Source organism: Rhincodon typus, chromosome 8, assembly GCF_021869965.1.
Source record: "Rhincodon typus isolate 14 chromosome 8, sRhiTyp1.1, whole genome shotgun sequence".
Taxonomy (NCBI): domain Eukaryota; kingdom Metazoa; phylum Chordata; class Chondrichthyes; order Orectolobiformes; family Rhincodontidae; genus Rhincodon; species Rhincodon typus.
The window spans coordinates 23475826-23495188 of record NC_063339.1 but is presented as its reverse complement, the minus strand read 5'-3'; the positions used below and the strand labels follow the sequence as shown (position 1 = coordinate 23495188).

The 19363-nt window shown below is 41.4% G+C and overlaps 1 protein-coding gene across 4 annotated transcripts in view; it reads right to left on the bottom strand.

Annotated features, from left to right (window-relative positions):
* Positions 1–19363, bottom strand: part of prima1 (proline rich membrane anchor 1) — a 150203-nt gene that overhangs the window by 82665 nt on the left and 48175 nt on the right. For all 4 annotated transcript variants that reach the window (XM_048599755.1, XM_048599754.1, XM_048599753.1 and 1 more), the window contains exon 3: positions 11229–11358. In XM_048599755.1, the coding sequence (XP_048455712.1) occupies positions 11229–11358 (130 nt within the window). The remainder of the gene's footprint in view (positions 1–11228; positions 11359–19363) is intronic.

Sequence of the window (19363 nt, the reverse complement as noted above, 5' to 3'; positions counted from 1 at the left end):
CTACACCTTGTTATATCAAGGAAAATGGTATCCAACTTTATATTTTACTCCACTTAAGATTAAATTATTGTTTGAACTTGATTAAAGGAATAAATTTGATTTTTAACAATAAGAATCATTAAATTATCGGTCTGGCGCTTAAATAATGATTGAAGCAACTTAGAGTCTTCAAGTAACAAAGAATTTTGCTTAAATCTACTCTGTGATGAAATAAAAAATGAGATATGTAATTCAAAACAATTCACAAATCCTGCAGTGATTATACTGTGACCACAAATTATTGAGGCACATTTTTTAAAAAAAAAAATCATTCATGGGATGTGCGCATTTCTGGCAAGTCCAGAATGTATTGCTCTGAACTAATTCCCTTTGAGAAGGTGGTGGTGAGAGGCTTTTATGAACAGCACCAGTCAGTGTTATGAAGATACTCTCATCAAACTCGTGGGTTGAAACTTCCAGGATTTTACCTCAGAAATGGGTAATTCTATACATACATTAAAAACAAGAGGACAACTAGGGAGAATGTAGGACCACTCAAGGATAAGGGAAGGAACTTGTGCTTGGAGGCAGAGGACATGGATGAGATTCTAAATGAGTACTTTGCGTTAGCATTCACTCAGAAGGAGGATATGGAGGATAGTGAGATTTGTGTGGACCATGCTATTATGCTACGTTATTTTGAGATGAAGAAAGAAGCCGTATTGGATCTCTTCAAGAGCATTAACGTGGATATGTCCCCAGGGCCTGATGGTATTTACCCCACGTTATTGAGAGAGGCAAGAGGAGATTGCTGGGACCTTGGCCAAGATCTTTGTATCCTCACTAGCCACTAGAGAGATCCTGGGGACTGGTGAGAAGCTAATGTTGTTCTGCTATTCAAGAAGGGACACAGGGATAATCCAGGAAACTATAGTATCACATCGGTGGTTGGGAAGCCATTGGAGAGAATTCTTAGGGATAGGATTTACATGCATTTGGAAAAGCATGGCCTAATTAGGGACAGTCAGTGTGACTTTGTTCAGGGCAGGTCATGTCATTCTAACTTGGTTGAATTTTTTGAGTAGGTGACAAAGGTGATCGATGAGGGTAGAGCAGTGGATGTTGTCTACATGGATTCTAGTAAAGTTTGCGAAAAGGTCCCTCATGGTAGGGTCATCCAGAAGATTAAGATGCATGGGATCCAGGGTGACTTGGCCACGTGGATTCAGAATTGGCTTGCCCATAGAAGGCAGAGGGTATTGGTGGAAGGTTGTTTATCAGGTTGGAGGTCCATGACTAGTCTTGATCTGCAGGGATCCATACTGGGACCTCTGCCGGTTATGGTATATATAAATGACTTGGATGAAAATGTAGATGGGTCGGTTAGTAAGTCTGCAGAAAATACAAAAATCGGTGGAGTTGTGGATAGTGCAGAAGATTGACAAAGGATACAGCGGAATATAGATCAGTGCAAATAAGGGCAGAAAAATGGCAGATGAAGTTTAACCCATGTAAGTATGAGGTGCTGCACTTTGGGAGATCAAACGTTAAGGAAAAGTATACAGTTAATGACAGGACCCTGAACACAATTGAGGCACAGAAGGATCTTGGGGTTCAAGTCCATAGCTCCCTGAAAGTAGCCACACAAGTAGAAAAGGTGGTAAAGAAAGCATATGACATGCTTGCCTTTATTGGTCAGGGAATTGAGTACAAGGGTCAGGATGTCATGTTGCAGCTCTTTAAGACTTTGGTTAGGCCACACTTAGAGTACTGCGTTCAATTCTAATCACCACATTACAGGAAGGATATGGGGGCTTTGGAGAGGGTGCAGAAGAGGTTTATCGGGATGCTGCCTGGATAAGAGAGTACAAACTATAAGGAAAGGCTAGAAAAACTCGGGTTGTTTCCTCTGGAGCGGCAGAGGCTGAGGGGAAACTTGACAGAAGTCTATAAAATTATGAGATGCGTAGTTAAAGTTGATAGTCAGAATCTTTTTCCCAGAATTGAAATGTCTAAAACTAGGGTGCATGCATTTAAGGTGAGAGGGGGAAAGTTCAAAAGAGATGTGAGGAGCAAACTTTAACGTAGAGAGGGTAGGAGTCTGGAATGCGCTGCCAGGGGTGGTGGTGGAGGCAGATATGATAGGGACATTTAAGAGACTTTTAGATAAGCACATGAATACATAAGGAATGGAGGGATATGAACCGAGTACAGGCAGAAGGGATTAGTTTAATTTGGCATCATGTTTGACACAATATCGTGGGCTGAAGGGCCCATTCCTGTGCTGTACAGTTCTAAAGGCTGAAGGACTGGGATATATTTCTAAGTTATAATTGTGTTTAAGTTGAAAGGAGACTTTCAAGTGGTGCAATCCCCATTTCACCACTGCATTGTCTTTCTAGATCGTACAGCTTCTGATTTGGTAGGTAATGTCAAAAGAGCATTGGACAGTTACTGCAGACACTCTGCACTGGTGGTGGAAGAAGTGAATGTTTAAGGTGGTTAAACACCAGTTATTTTAGAACAAAGAACAATACAGCACAGGAACTGGCCTTTCAGCTCTCCAAGCCTGCGCTGACACATTTTGCCCTTCCATGCTAAAATTATCTTCACTTACAGGATCTGTATCCCTCTATTCCCTTCCTATTGATGTATTCATCCAAATGCTTCTTAAATGCTGCTATTATATCTGCTTCCACCACCTCCTCTGGCAACACATTCCAGGCACTCACCACCCTTTGGGTGAAAAACCTGCCTCGCACATCTCTTTTAAACTTCCCCCCTTTCACCTTGAAATCATGGCTTGGGATAACATAATGGTCATGTTATTCGACAAGTGATCCATAGTCAGGAGTACAAATCCCATCATAGACAAGGAATTAAAATTCAAGTAATAAACTCTGGAACAATTATGTTTGTATTGGTAATGCTTAGCACAAAGTGACTGGCTGGGTGTAAAATTCTCATTTGGTTCACTCCTGTCCTTTAGAGAAAGATATCTGCCATCCTTATCCAGTCTGGCCAACATGTGACTCCAATATGGTTGACCCTTAGCAAAAGACTCTGCTGTGTTCAAGGTCAAGAACTCACGAATGAATGAATGATAGAAATGATAGAAAATTCCTCGTTCCAGTCCTATTCCGGCCCCTACCCACGACTCTTTCTCAGATACATTGATGATATCATCGGTACTGCTTCCCTCTCTCGTCTGGAATTGGAAAACTTCATCAATCTCGCCTTCAATTTCCACCCTGTCCTCACTTTCACCTGGTCTATCACTGACTCCTCTCTTCCCTTCCTCGACATTTCTGTTTCCATTTCTGGGGATAGACTAGCCACTAATATCCACTACAAACCCACTGACTCCCACAGCTATCTGGACTATACAGCCTCACACCCTGCTTCCTGTAAAGACTCCATCCCATTTTCTCAGATCCTCTGTCTCCATCGAATTTGTTCAGATGAGGCCAACTTTGACAAGGGAGCCTCCGAAATGTCCACTTCTTTCTCAACCGAGGATTCCCCAACTCCATTGTCAACAGGCCCCTCAATCAGGTCCAACCCATCTCCCGCACTTCCGCCCTCACCCTTTCTCTTCCATCCCGCAACAGCGATAGGGTTCCCCTTATCCTCACCTACCATGCCACCAGCATCCACATTCAGAAGATCATCAGACGTCATTTTCGCCACCTCCAGACATATATTCCCCTCCCTTCCCTTGTCTGCCTTCCGCAGGGACTGTTCCCTCCAGGACACCCTGGTCCACACTTCCTTCACCCCCAACACCCCCCCACAGCCCTATGGCACCTTCCCCTGTAACCAGTGAAGGTGCAACATCTGTCCATTTACCTCCTCCCTCCCCGGTATCCAAGGGCCCAAACATACCTTCCAGGTGAAGCAACACTTCACCTGCATTTCGCCGAATCTAGTCTACTGCATTCACTGCTCACAATGTGGTGTCCTCTACATTGGGGAAACGAAGCGTAGACTTGGCGACCGCTTCGCAGAACATCTATGTTCTGCTCGCAAAAAAGACTCTGAACTACCTATTGCCTGCCATTTCAATGCACCACCCTGCTCCCTGGCCAACATCTCCTTCTCTGGCTTGCTGCAGTGTTCCAGCAAAGCTGGAAGGTACACCTCATTTTCTGCATGGGAACCCGACAGCCCTCCGGACTCAATATTGAGTTCAATAATTTTAGGGCCTAAGCTCTCCCATGTCCCAGTCCCCTACCCCACACACCAGGCCTTGTACACACCCTCTGTTGTTAGTCACTAACAGTCCCCATTAACAACTATTCACCCTTGCAACCTGATCATTATCAACTCCTTTGTCTGTCCAACTGTCTTTCTCTCTCTTTGGGGTCTGTCCTATTGTTTACTCCCTAACCCACCCACCTCTTATTTTCTGCATATAAACTGACATTTTCCCAGCCACCATCAGTTGAGGAAGGGTCACCGGACCCGAAACGTTAACTCTGTTTTTTCCTTCACAGATGCTGCCGGACCTGCTGGGCTTTTCAGCAACTTTGTTTTTGTTCCTGATAGAAAATGCATGTTTTGTCAACTATGCAAACTAACATGGTAATTGTCACACTCTAGAAACAAGCAAAGTATAATGTTTCTGTTGTGCTTTAACCTAATGGATTCAATTTACTATAAAATCCCAGCTGGTGGAGATTCACAGCAGCTCTAAACTACCTTTATGGCATAAGTATCTTTATAAAAGAGACAACTGTTGTTTCTTACAGTTTATCCTCTGAAGTACGCAGGGTGACTTTGCATGTATTTATAGCTATTTTACCGAGTGCTGGATATTGAAACCTTGCTACTATGTATTAATCCTGTTAATTGGACCTTTGTGATACCAAATTGGTACCACAGCTTTAATCAGCTTATAGCAAGCTTTCCTCTGCCAATGTTTGTGATATCTAAGCATTTCCAGCAACAGTGTGGGCACTTTTTGAAATCTCTAAAAGTGCAATGCTTGCAGATGATACAAAGCTGCAACAATAACAAAAAAATTCAGGAAATATACAGCAGGTCTGGCAACATCTGAATGGAGGGAAGCAACATTGACGTTTCAAGTTGAGGCCTGACACTGTTCTGATGAAAGATCATGGCCTAAAATATCAATTGTGCATTTCCATCATTTTCTGTTTTTACTCATTAATCTTAGACAATTTGTGGAGGGTCAGAATGGAATTTTCAATTTGTGAATCTCTGAACTTACCCAGTCTGGGCCACCTTAGATCACAACTGTCGGGTCAAAAGTGGACAGTGACTTATTTTGATGATAGTATATTTTAACCAACATGCTTTTTTTTCTGTGTGAGATTGGTCACAGAACCTTTGAATTGCCTGTTTGGCTATTTCTCTGCATTCTGAAGCTACTCTCCCACAAAGGGAGCCAATCTCTCTGCATCTACCCTGTCAATATCCTGCAGGACCTATTTGTTTCAATAAGGTCCCCTCTCATTCTTCTAGACTCCAATGAATATGAGCCCAGCCTGCTCAACTTCTCCTCATAAGAAAATCTCTCCATGCACAAGATAACAGCAAACTTCTCTGGATTGCCTACAGTTGTAGCATATCTTTTCTTGGTTAAGGGATGAAAACTGTTTACAGTTCTCCAGGTATGATCTGACTAGTGCCTTGTATATTTTTAGCAGGGCTTCCCTATTTTTATACTCTATTCCCTTTGAAATAAAGCCAACAGTCCATTTGCCTTCCCTATTACCTGCTGAACTTGGATTGTAGCTTTTTGTTACATATGCATAAGGGTCCCCAAATCCCTCTGTGCTGCAGCTTTCTGCAGTCGCTGTCTATTTAAATAATTTTCAGCTCTTCTACTCTTCTTACCAAAGTGCGTAACATCACATTAAGATTAGTACAGTTCCTTTCTCGCTGTCATTATTTCATGATTTGTGCGAGTTTCTACAGAACAGCTACTGTCAGGGGGCTGATAGACTAGTGAAGTTCTGAGGAAGGGTCACTTGATCTGAAACTGATTTCTCTCAACAGATGCTGCCAGACTTGCTGGGCTTTTCCAGCAATTTCTGTTTTCATTTCATTTATAACATCCGCAGTTCTTTGGGTTTTCATCTTGTTCTCATGTCAGAACTTCTGTGTTGAGCCTGTTGCAGTGTTCCAGCAAAGTCCAATGCAAGCTGGAGGAACATGACCTCATTCTCCACTTCGGCACTTTGCAGACTTCAGGAACCTAACAGTGAGTTCAAAAACTTCAGATCATGAGCAAGGTCCTCCATTTTACTAAGACTCATGACACCATGCACAGTCTTGTTCACAATGGTTTGGTCTCAGCAGAGCTGACATACTTTCTACTATTCACACCTCCCATAACACTTATTCTGCATCTATATCTCCCTCTGCTACCATGAGCACACTTTTTGGCTTTTCCTCTGTGCATCCTTATCATCTGTTCCACTTGCTCTTCCTTCCCCTTTGTGAAAAGCATAAAAATTATAATTTTCCAGCCGCCTTCAGTTCAGAAGTCATGTTAGTTTCAAAGCATTAACTCTGTTTCTTCCTCTACAGCAGCTGCTGAGTTTCTCCAGCACTTCCTACTTTTCTTTCCAATCTCTAACCTCCGCTGTACTTTGCTTTTATAACATTTAGTGTTAGATGTTTAGGAATAAAACAGGCATTAGATTGGTCATTGGTTACAGAAACCTTTTATTTCAATTGAAACAGTCTATCAACTTCCTGTCAAGGTTACTAAAGTCAATTATTGCACCATTAACAGAACTAAATGATTTCAATTAAATGGAAAGAGCAAAAATAACATAGTCCAAACTGAACGTGATATTTAGGTAGATAACTGCTATGGTGCGCACGTCGGCTACACTTCACTGCTGAGTAAAATAAATGACAAAACTGACATTAATGCCACTTGGAAAGTGACACATACACAAACTCAATCTCTCATTTGATGTCAAAATAACAGGCTTACTGTAGAATTGGTGGAACTTAACTACTAATCAATAACCCCTTGTGCCATGCCATTAGAAATTTAAAACCATCAATCACTCTACTATTTTCCATTCTGTAATGGAATACAGTAGACTGAATTATTACTGATCCATCATAGCTTCTGTTAAAAATTCAGGAATTAGGATTGAGTTCTCACTCCCAAGTCGTGATCACAGAGTCAGGAGAATTCTGTCTGAATTGTGAGAAAGTGTCCTGGGCAACAGGACTTTCATTCTGGTGGGGGCAGGTATTAATGGGAGTGGGACTCACTGCAGCTGAATAGAATTTGGAGGCACCCACAGGTGCTGTGGTTTGTGAAAGCAAACTGTTTGAAGGGCCCATCTCATTGCTGTGGGACTTTGTCACGGCTGTGTTTAAAAACAAGAAACCAAGGAAACAGTCCTCCAGTCCTTAGCTCTCACATCCCCTCAGACACTTACAATGTCTTACCATGCCTAATGTGATATAATGCCCTTCATCTACCTATACAGCCAATCATGCCTCATGGCCGTCTTATGTCCATTCACCCAAAACCATGATCCCCGTACAATGCCAACCTATACGCTTCCAGCCACACCCATTACTGTTCATACCTCCCATACCAAGTTTAGTATTTGTAATTATTAGTGATGAACTTAATTCAGGAGATCAGAATGTAGGCTCTGTTTTAGTGGAGATGAAGAACATTAAGGGAAAGAGGTCACTAGTACGGGTAGTCTACAGGTCCTCTAATAGTATCCACAATATTAGACTGAGTCCACAAGAAAAAATATTGGCTGCCTGAGATAAAGGGACCTCAATAATCATAGAATCCTTACCGTGTGGAAGCAGGCCATTCAGCCCATTGAGTCAACACCGAGTCTCAGAAGAGCATCCCACCCAGACCCAACCCTATTCTAAACACTATGGGCAATTTAGCACAGCCAATCCATCTAGCCTGCACAACTTTAGACTGTGGGAGGAAACCAATGCCCACAGAGGAAACCCGCACAGACACAGGGAGAATGTGCAAACTCCACACAGACAGTCGCCTGAGGCTGGAATCAAACCTGGGTCCCTGGCGCTGTGAGGCAGCAGTGCTAACCACTGAGCCACCGTGACATTATCTACATATAAACTGGAAAAAAAGATTGGCAGTCATAGCCTGGATGAGGCGTTTAAAGTATGCTGAAATTGATCAGACAGCAAGCTATATTAGACTTGGTATTTTGTAACGTGACAGGATTAACTAATGGCCTCAGAGTAAAGGCATCCCTAGGTAGCAGCAACCATGGTATGATTGAATTTTACACTTTTTTATTCTGTCATGGGATGTGGGAAGTATTGGCTGAGCCAGCACGTATTACCCATCTCTAGTTCTGCTCGTGAAGGTGGTGGTGAGCTGCCTTCATGAACCGTGCAGTCAATTTGGAAAAATCAGTACACTGTCTAAGATCAGTATTTTAAACTTAAGTAAAGGCAACTACATCGGCATGGAACCTAATTATCTGGTAGCTCCAGAGGGCAGGACATCCTCCTAGTGAGGGTGGAAGTTCCACTAGGAATTTGTTTGGTTCATCTGCAGTACTTACTGGCTGGGGAAGCGGGGAGAACAAGCCAACCATTCCCTGCTATTTACTGGTTTTGTGTCGATGTAAAAATGCCCTTACACTTTCGTCAATTGCCCTAAAACTCTGTCAAGTTCACTAATGTCTTTGAGGGAAACAAATTTGCCATCCTTGCATGATGAGGCCTTTATGTGACTCCATACCCACAGAGACGTGGTTGACTCTCAGCTGCCTTCTAAAATAGTCCCGGAAGCCACTACAAAAAAGCCAAAAAGGACTCATGCTGAGGGAAAGGAAATAAATATAATAACTATCACTCGAGATAAATTGCTACAAGAAGGTGATGGGGCTAAAGATCTAATGGGATGAATTCTAGGATATTAGAATACTTCTAGAAAGTAGATGCACTGGTAGTAATTTTCCAGGAATCCTTAGATTCTAGAAAAAAATCCCAGGGAAATGGAAAACTGCCAATGTAACACCTATATTTTGAAAAGGGGGAAAAGAAAGGCCTGTTAATGTCTGCTAGTGGGAAAGTATTCGAGTCTATTACTAAGGATTTAATAGCAGAGCATTTAGAAATACATAATATGATCAAGGATGGTCAGCATGACTTCATGAAGGCAAAATCATGCCTGACAAATATACTAGAATTCTTTGAGGAGGTAACAAGCTGGATAGATCATCGGGAAGCAATGGATGTAACACATTTGGATTTTCAGAAGATTGTAGATGAGGTATCATCCATTAGGCTACTTAATCAGAGCGCATGTTGTTGGAGGCAGCATATTAGCATGAATAGAGGACTGGCTAACTGACGAAAGGCAAAGAGTTGGGATGAGGGGGTGCTTTTTCAGGATGGCAACATGGAGTGCTGAGGCCACAATTATTTACAATATATGTTAATGACTTGGATGAGGAAAGTGAATGTGCTATAGCCACGTTTGTGGATGATGTACAAATATGTGGGAAAGCAAGTGGTGCAGATGACGCAAAGAGTCTGCAAAGGACTTTGGACAAGTTAAGCAAGTGGGCAAAATCTTAGGAGATGGAACATAATTTGGGAAACTTTGAGGTTATGCACGTTGGCAGGAAGGATAGAGGAGGTGAATATTATTTAAATGAAGGAAGACTAAGGAACACAGAATTACGAAGGTTCACGACCCTCCCAATAAAATAATTTCTCCTCATCTCCAACTTAACTGGCAACACCTTGTTTTTGAACTATGCCTCCTACTTTTAGATTCCCAAACCAGGGGAAACATCTTACCTGCATCTATCCTCCTATCCTTTTAAGTATTTTGGAGATTTCTAGAGAACTCTAGAGAACAAAGACCCAGTTTGCCCAATCCCTCTTCATAGGACAGTCCCATTATCTGGGAACAAGTCTAGTGAAACTTTACTGCACTTCCTCTATGGCAATAGTATCTTTCCTGAGACAAGGAGACAAAAACTGTACTCCAATTGTAGTCTAAACAAGATCTTATACATTTGAAGCAAGACTTCACTACTCCAGTACTCAAACCTCCCTGTAATAAAGACTAACATTCCATTAACCTTTCTAATAGCTTGCTGCATTATGTATTAGTCTTCGAGAACTTATTGACCAGGACACCGAGGTCCTTTTGTGCATTTTCCAACCTCTTACCATTTAATATATACTATGTAATACTCAGAAGAAAGCACTGTAAAGTACGCACAGGATAGTTGCCTCCAGGTAAATAGTAAAGTGAGTGAGCTCTAAAGTGACAAGAGAAGGGCCAAAGACACATTGTGTGAAGATACATGAGATGTGTGCGTGTGCCCTAAACATAGTGGAACCTGGCAAAAACATGTAAGTTACATGTGTCCCTGACCTCCAAACTAAAGTGTTGAAGTGCTGAAGTGATGTGCAAGTTGATCTGAGAGCAGGCATGGTGATGTGGTTTGGCGATGTTGACTTCTGTTGATGAGTGATTCATGAGGATTGTGGCTGTGGAGCATGTAGGGATGGCATTCTGAAGAACCAGTTGCATGGTGGTAGACAAACAGGAGGCTGGAAGAACATAGCAGGCCAGGCAGCATCTAGAGGAAAAGAGCAGTCAACATTTCTGGTAGTTAGCATTCAGCAAGCTGCAGCACCAGTGTGTGCTCTGGCTTATCTGTTAAGAACTTGTGCTGTCTAATTTCTCAGTGGAGGAGAGGATCAATTAGGCAAGCTGGGGCTTTAGTGAGATGCAAACACTTGGAGCCAAGGTAGTTGTCACTCAGTGGTGAGATTCTGAATTTACTTGAGGTGAAAATTGGGAAAAATTTTCTCCATGTCAAACATCATGATTTCTTCATTCGCATCACATTTTCCCACCTTTCCCACCATTGCTCCTTCTGCACCAGGGAGGGGAAAATTCCACCTCGAGTTTACGAAGTAAGAATACAGAACATTTTAAAAATTTTACCCACAAAATACCTTATGTCATATGTTCTCCTTGACACTTCATAGTAATCACTATTATGTCATGACTATTACAACAACTGCAAAATCCACACTGAAGATATAGCGGGGGTAACGATAAGTTTTATTATAATTCATGAAGGTTATATTTTGGTTTGGTTTTTTGCAAACTGTTGAAACAACAAAGGAAATAGTCACAAAAGGAAGTACCCAAATTATACCAACAGAACATTCATAGAAGGCAAATTATCCACAGAACATGAAAAGAATAGGCTTACCTTTTTATTGCTTTGTAGCAGATAATGACAGCTATCACCAGGAAAGCAAGAATGGCGCAACTCACTGCAATTAAAATGACGATGTCCGTCCACCAGGGTTTTAATGGAGGATAATCTGTCGGTTTTACAGCTACATGGAAAAGAAAGAAAAGAGTTATCTTTGTATATTAAGAATTTAAAGTCATGCAGCAAAGTTTGTTCCGCACAAATATTGGGAAACAGTAACAACAGTATCTCTTTTAGTATTGAAAATGTGGAATTATACAATATCCGAAGAAGACCAAAGACTGGTCATTGTAGCTTATATGTTATTGCTGCCATTTTATCACAATTTTAAAGGCACTTTTGTTTAGTAGAGCAATGAAACAAATTAGCACATTTTAACTTGTAGGTGAAGCAGAGTTTTACCTGCACTTCACACAATCTAGCATTTGCTGCTCACAGTGTGGTCTCTCCTCTGCATTGGAAAAATGAAGCATAGACTGGGTGACTGCTTTGCAGAACACTTGCATTCTGTCTGCAAAACAGATCCTGAACTTTCAGTTGTCTGCCACTTCAACACACCACCCTGTTTCCTGGCCAACTTCTCTGACTCAAGCTGCTGCAGTGCTCTAGTGAAGCTCAGCACGAGCTGGAAGAACAGTGCCTCATTTTCAACTTGGGGACCTTGCAGCCCTCTGGACTCAATATCGAGTTCTTTGGTTTTGAGCTCTCCCATGTCCTCATCCCAATGCCCACAAACCAGGCCTTGTTATCACATTGTCTACTATTACACACCACCCATTGTTAGCCATTAACAGTCCCCATTAATAGCTAATTCATCCTCTTAGCAAGATCATTATCCACTCCTTTGTATATCCAACTGCTCTTCTCCCTTGGGCTCCATCCCCACCTATCGTTTACTCCTTACCCTCTGCCCCAACCCTATCTTCCGCATGTAAACCGATATTTTCCTAGCTACTATCAGTTCGGAGGAAGGGTCACTCAACCTGAAACGTTAACTCTGATTTCTCGCCACAGATGCTGCCAAACCTGCTGAGCTTTTCCAGCAATTTCTATTTTTGTCTCTGATTTACAGCATCCGCTTTCTTTCGGTTTTCATTAACTTTTTATTAACCAGAAACTCAACTAGACTCACCACATTAATAGAGTGGCTACAAGAGCAGGCCAGAAGCTGGGAATACGGTGGTGAGTAACTCACATCCTGACTCCTCAAAGCCTGTCCACCATCTACAAGGAACAAGTCAGGAGTGTGATGGAACACTCCCCACTTGCCTAGATGAGTGCTGCCCCAACAATGCTCAAGAAGCTTGACACCATCCAGGACAAAGCAGCCCGCTTGATTGGCACTACGTCCACAAGCATTCACTCCCTCTACCACCAACACTCAGTACACACTGCTGTTACTATCTACAAGATGCACTGCAGAAATTCACCAAAGATCCTCAGACAGTATCTTCCAAACCCACAACCACTTCCATCTAGAAGGACAAGGGCAGCAGACATATGGGAACACCACCACCTCCAAGTTCCCCTCCAAGTCACTCACCATCCTGACTTGGAAATATATCGCCGTTCCTTCACTGTCGTTGGGTCAAAATCCTCAAATTCTCTCCCTAATAGCATTGTGTGTCAACCCACAGCAGGAGGACTGCAGCGGTTCAAGGAGGCAGCTCACCACCATCTTCCCAAGGGTAACTAGGGATGGGCAAGAAATGCTGGCCAGCCAGTGACGCCCACATCCCACAAATGAATAAAAAAAACTTGCATTGGTTTTGTTTGAACTTGGATTTTTGACTTTGGTTGAAAGTTCAGAAGAACATAAGAACCAGGAGCAGGAGTAGGCCATGTGGCTTTTTGAGCCTGCTTTGCTACTCAATAAGATCATGGCTGATCTTTTCGTCGCCTCAGCTCCACTTACCCATCCGCTCACCATGACTCCTAAATCCTTCACTGATCAAAAAATTATCTATTTAGCTTTAAAAACATTCACTCAGGAAGCCTCAACTACTTCATGGGGAAGGGAATTCCAAAAATTCACAACCCTTTGGTGAAGAAGTTCCTCCCCAATTCAGTCCTAAATCTGCCCCCCTTAATTTTGAGGCTATGCCCTCTTGTTCTAGTTTCACCCACCAGTGGACACATCTTCCTTGCTTCTATCTTATCCATTCCTTTCATAATTTTATATGTTTCTATAAGATCCTGCCTCATTCTTCTAAATTCCAATGAATATAATCCCAGTCTACTCAGTCTCCCCTCAGCAGCCAACCCTCTCAACTCCAGAACCAACCTAGTTAATCTCCTCTGCACCCCCTCCAGTGCCAGTACATCCTTTCTCTCCTTTCTAAGAAGACCAAAGCTGCATGCAGTACTCCAGTATGGCCTCACCAGTGCCCTATACAGCTGAAGCTTTCATACGTGGCCTTGCTCTTCTGCCAGCAGCATTCCATCTGCACCCAAAATCTCTTGCCCACTCAGGCTGTCATCCATGCAAGCAAATGGCACCTCTTTACCAAGTGCCCTTTACTCTGCTGACCCTCCTATGGGATTAAGATGATACATGTGCAAGCTTGATTGGGAATTCAATGTTTACCTGCCTCCTCTTAGCTGCTAAGCAATGGCAACTCTGAAAGCCCACCTGTCCCTTTAAATAGTCCCCTCTTGCCTTTCCACACGTTGTAAACAAGATTGTAACAAATTTAATTCACTTGAATTGGAAGGAGAGTGTGATTCCTGTTCTGCACCCCACCTCAGCCCTCTGCTCATAATTACCAGCACTGGACTTGAAATTCATATGCCACTCAATGCCCATTTTTTCAGACAGCCCCCACCCATGACCTCCAATTCGGTTTTGAGGGACCATGAAAGTTCAGTTCACAAAGCAACATTAATTTTGATTTCAGGGCATCTTAGTTTTGCAGATATTTCTTGGGCATAATTGCACAATTTTAATTTTACTGACAACTGAAATCAGAAATACTGCTGAGCATAGGTTTGGAGCACTGTACAAAAAGTATACATACTTGTGCAGAAGTGTAAGGCTGTCATAAAATTATAATTCTTTATTTGATTGTCAACTGGTAGAAATTAAAAAGCTGCTTCTTTAACGTACCAAAGATTCTACAATAAAAGTTAAAAAGCAATTTTAAATTTAATTTTTATAACTTTATTATTTCACATTCCATTCCTATACTTAAAATGTATAATCCACATTCAAAAACGCTACATCAAATAATAAACTACTTTAAAATGTTGTAGACTGAAACAGACTGATGCAAACCAATTATTGACCAAAATATTTCTCCAACAGGTTTCTGCTGAAAATGTATTACTAATATCAGGTTAAAGGAGCAGCATCTTGTGACCTGATGCTTCTAAAGGTGAAAGTAATTTCTTACAGAGGTACAATAATTTAATGTCTATCATATATTTAATTACTCTGGGTATAGCACACACATGCATTTTCCCTATCTGAGAGACTGCACAGAGATTTTTGCAATCTATAATCTTTTCTAAAAGCGATGTGTTTGGTCATCGAACTGCGATAAGGAAAATGCTACTGCTGCGTGACAGAATCAGGAAACCAAATGCTAATAGATTGATTTTACAAACTTTATCACATAAGTGAAATTGCTGAAGAAATAAATTGGAACCTTTCCAAAATCACAAGGAAGAGACAAATGAGAAGAAGCCATTCAGCCTCTGATTCTTTTTTCCCCTGACATAACATATAAATTATTGTACATCCTTCTCATTATTGATTCATTGTTGCTATCATCAGCCATAATCTGTATTGTAGCATTTTTTTCTAATTGTGTTTTGTTGAGGGCAATTTTTGTGACATTGAGTTAAGGAAAATGCTATCAAGCGTTGTGTGATACTGCCTAACAAGCATATTGTTTCACATCTCATTCCTACACTTTATATGTATGATCCACATTCAAAAATGCCATATCAAATAATAAACTTCACTTTGAAATACTGTAGGCTAAAACAGACTGTTGCAAACCAGTTGCTATCCAGAATGTTTCTCCAACAGATTTCCCTAACAATAACATGCCCATATTTGAGGCTACTTCAGAAACATTTGAAACAAGATAAAGCCTATAGAAACACATTGAGCAATATGCAATTTCATCAGAACTATATGGTTATATGAATAGGAATGATTTAAGAGGGATATGGGCAAAATGCTGGCAAATGGGACCAGATTAATTTAGGATATCTGGTCGGCATGTACGAGTTGGACCGAAGGGTCTGTCTCCATGCAGTACAGCTCTATGACTCCATGACCTGAACATTGCCCTGGGTTTATTTAAAAATTGCATAGCAGTTTCTTTTAAAAAATGCATGGTGTGAGGATCAAAAAACAGATGCTTCCCGGCGCACATGTACTAGAATTCCACTCTCTTGCTATATGTATTATCACTTGAATGGCAGTGACAGAGTTACTGCCCCTCAAGTACAACAACTGTCAGCTCATTCTCTGTTAAGACGGAAATAAAAATTGGTAAGTTTCATTAAGGGGCTGGCAATCAGTTCCACCATTATACCACTTAAGTGAGGTGGGCAAAAATGTTTCACATAGTTACCACACAATCACGGGGAGTTCAGGGCTTTCTTATCATTTTCAAATCAGCTGTGACAGCATAAAATAAGTAACGTGGTAGAATGCATAAGAGCCCTTAACATAGGTTTTGAACTGAAAGTGCAACAGTACTGAATGTTTGTAAATTAAAATCTGGGAGTGTTGCTAGAAGAAATATCTGTAGTAAAGTCTATTCAATTTTGTAAAAGTTGTGAATGGAATATATGCAATACAACACACTAAAACATATGACAAAGCCTGCATACATTCAACCTGTCTGTGAAATTACATGTTTGTAAATCCTTTGTAACTCAAACAGATAGATCTTGGAATGCATAATAGGGAATTTTGATTCCATTGTTGCTTTCTACATGGTAATTGCCTCAGAAAATGAAACATAGTTTAAATAACATCTCAGGGAGAGAAATTGTGGGAGTTCATCGGGTTTCAGGCCACTGATAATCAGAACAATATTTGTTTTAACCAAAAAGCCCAAAATACATAACCAGATGAAATGTAACAACACAATCAAAATCAAACCTGCTGTGGGAAATTTTCCTCATCTCATTTAATCATCCCTTTTGGGATAAGTAATCAAGTACAAAATTTGGCTGGACATTCTGAAAATAAATGGGAAAGAAAATTTCCTGTCTGTTAAAATTTAACAGTCTCAACTGTGTCACAACTTTCTTGCAATTCTTTGGCATATTAAGCGCATTAATACCTCAGCCAAAACAACAGAAGAATATCAGACAAATGAATTTAGCATTCAGATATGGATGGACCAGTGTCATTTCAGAACATTGGGCTAAACTTTACCAAAAGTTCATAAAGTGTCAATTTCACGGAGTTTCATTGAAAGTTTCTGAGTTCCAGTAAGTTAAATCATGCAATTCTTCACCGTGTGCCTCGACATGTATACACCACACCTCCATGGTGCCAAGCTCACGCTATCGTGTGCTCACCAGCAGAAGTGCTTGCCACCACCAGGAACTTCTGCGATTTGTGCTGCTGGCGCTCTATTTAAAACCCAGCTGTGCACCAGGTCAATCCCTGTCAGCCAAAAACAGCCCTTCACGGAAAATATAATGGGACAGAAATGAATAAGAATACCTTCTGAGGGCACACAGACAGCACAAGTGAAACTTCACAGCAAAAAGAATCTCACATTTGTAAATATTTTGACATTTACACCATCATGTGTCCGATTAACTATGATTGTAAATGTGGCTATAACAGAAAAGCTACACAGGCTCCCTGTCCTTAGTGCATTGCCATGTTAAAAGTCTAAGTGATGGCTACTCTTTCTGTAATGCCCGGCGTAGTATAGCATCTTCTCATTGCATGAGCATCACAATATTGGAAAGCCTTCAAGCAATTTAAAACAATCACTTTTAATGAAGTAAAAGCTAGGAGGAAAACAAGCCTTTACTTCTAGGAACAAACAGGGACTTCTTGCCTTTCAAACAACAACAAATTTACAGTCAATGAATGATTGAGTACCATTTGCAGTTCTGGAATCTACATAAGAGGGATGTGAGAGGGTGCAAAGGAGATTTACCAGGACGTTGCCTAGGCTGGAGAGTTTCAGTTGTGAAGAGAAATTGGATAAACTAGGGTTGTATCCCTTACAGCAGAGGAGACTGAAAGGGGACATGATTGAAATTAAAATTATGAGGCCGTAGATAGGCTGGACAAGAAGAGACCTTCCCCTTGCTGGAGGGATCAATGACCATGGGGCATAGATTTAGGGCAAGGGGTAGAAGGTTTAGAGGAGATATTTGGAAAAACATTTTTACCCAGAGGGTGGTGGGAATCTGGAACTCACTGCCTGTAAGGGTGGTTGAGGTAGAAACACTCATCACATTTAAGAAGTATTTATATGTGCATTTGCAATGGCAAACCTTACAAGACTATAGGCCAAGTGCTAGGAAATGGGATTAGAATAGTTAGGTGATGATTTTTGACAGGCGTGCAATTGATGGACTGAAGGGCTTTTACATGTACTGTAGAACTCTATGACTCTATGATCACTTCACCCAACTCTCAACCCGAAATGTCAGCTTTCCTGCTCCTCTGATGCTGCTTGGCCTGCTGTGTTCATCCAGCGCTACATCGTGTTATCTCATATCAAGTGGAGATGGGTGTCAATCAAGTCCTGTCTGCCTTGTTGGGTCTAAAGCTGCATCACTCTGTCATACTGAAGGTGATAATCTTCCAGCTTAATGTATTCACCGTTCTCCTGGTGCCCTGCTGCCACTCTCCAAGGTCTTCAGCATCCATCACATCCCCTCCTTGCCTGTGCTGGTTGTGCAGAGTAAAGCATGCTAGGATAATCTGGCACATTCTATCTGGACTGGACTGCAAGAGACACCGCTGCCAAACCCCACCATCACCCCAAGAACAATCCAAGCATTGAAACTTCATCTTCAGGTGATCTGTCGTCTGCTCCACTATAGCTGTAGTCAAAGAATGGCAGTATTGTATCTATGCTTGGCCTCAGACTGGGAGTTGCATAATGGCATTATTGGCTGTAGTTACAGAGGATAGCCCTTGTCTTATAGAAACCATCCTTGTAAGGCATCTGACTTTTGAATATGAGTGTTTTCAAGTATACAGGCGTCATGGCATCTCCCAGAGTATCTAGTGCACACTTCCAAAAGGTGGTGCTGATAATCATAGAACACTCACATATTGATGGAATGGAACAATTTTCCATTGAAGAACTCAGCTGTGTTATGAAAGAGCACCTCAATGTGATGTGTGTACATTGTATTTGTCCTGCACCTGGGGGATGCCTAATACCAGGGCTGTAGCACTGGCCTCATGAGTAACGAGATGAGGATGCGAAACCATGTGCAACACCAATTAGAAGCCACCGCTACCATTTTCCAACTTCCCAATCCAATCATCTTAATCCTGCCCAAATGAATATGATGTTAAATGGAAAGAAGGACCCAAACGCAATCTATTTATGGGCATCATGAAGGTAACTTGTTGGATTATTCTCTCTGGTTCTTCATGCAATGTACGTATTTGGAAGTTGCTTATACTTAGATGTCTTGCATGCTCAGCCATTCTTCAATATTCTGCAACACAGATTCAATAGACAAAAGGATTCTTACCATTTACTGAAGTTGCAATACATGTTCCTTTCAGCAGGTCTAACCTTCCACCTTCAATGCCCATACAATTTGGTCCACTGTTGATGTATGTAACTAATAAAAAACATGCATGACACTGGCTGCACAGAATAATCATGTAAAGTACCAGGTAGCACAAAATGTGTCACCTGCAATGCAATAAACAGAAGTGGATTATCTACAACCTGTATGCCTTTTTTCTGGATTTATCCAATTTAATCCCCAGTAATTCTACATTCAGTAAAGTTACATAATATTTAGTTGTTATTTTCACACAAACAAAACAGGATAATTGAAAACAAGAGACAACAAGGTGCAGGGCTGGATGAACACAGCAGGCCCAGCAGCATCATAGGAGCAGAGAGGCTGACGTTTCGGGCCTAGACCCTTCTGATGAAGGGTCT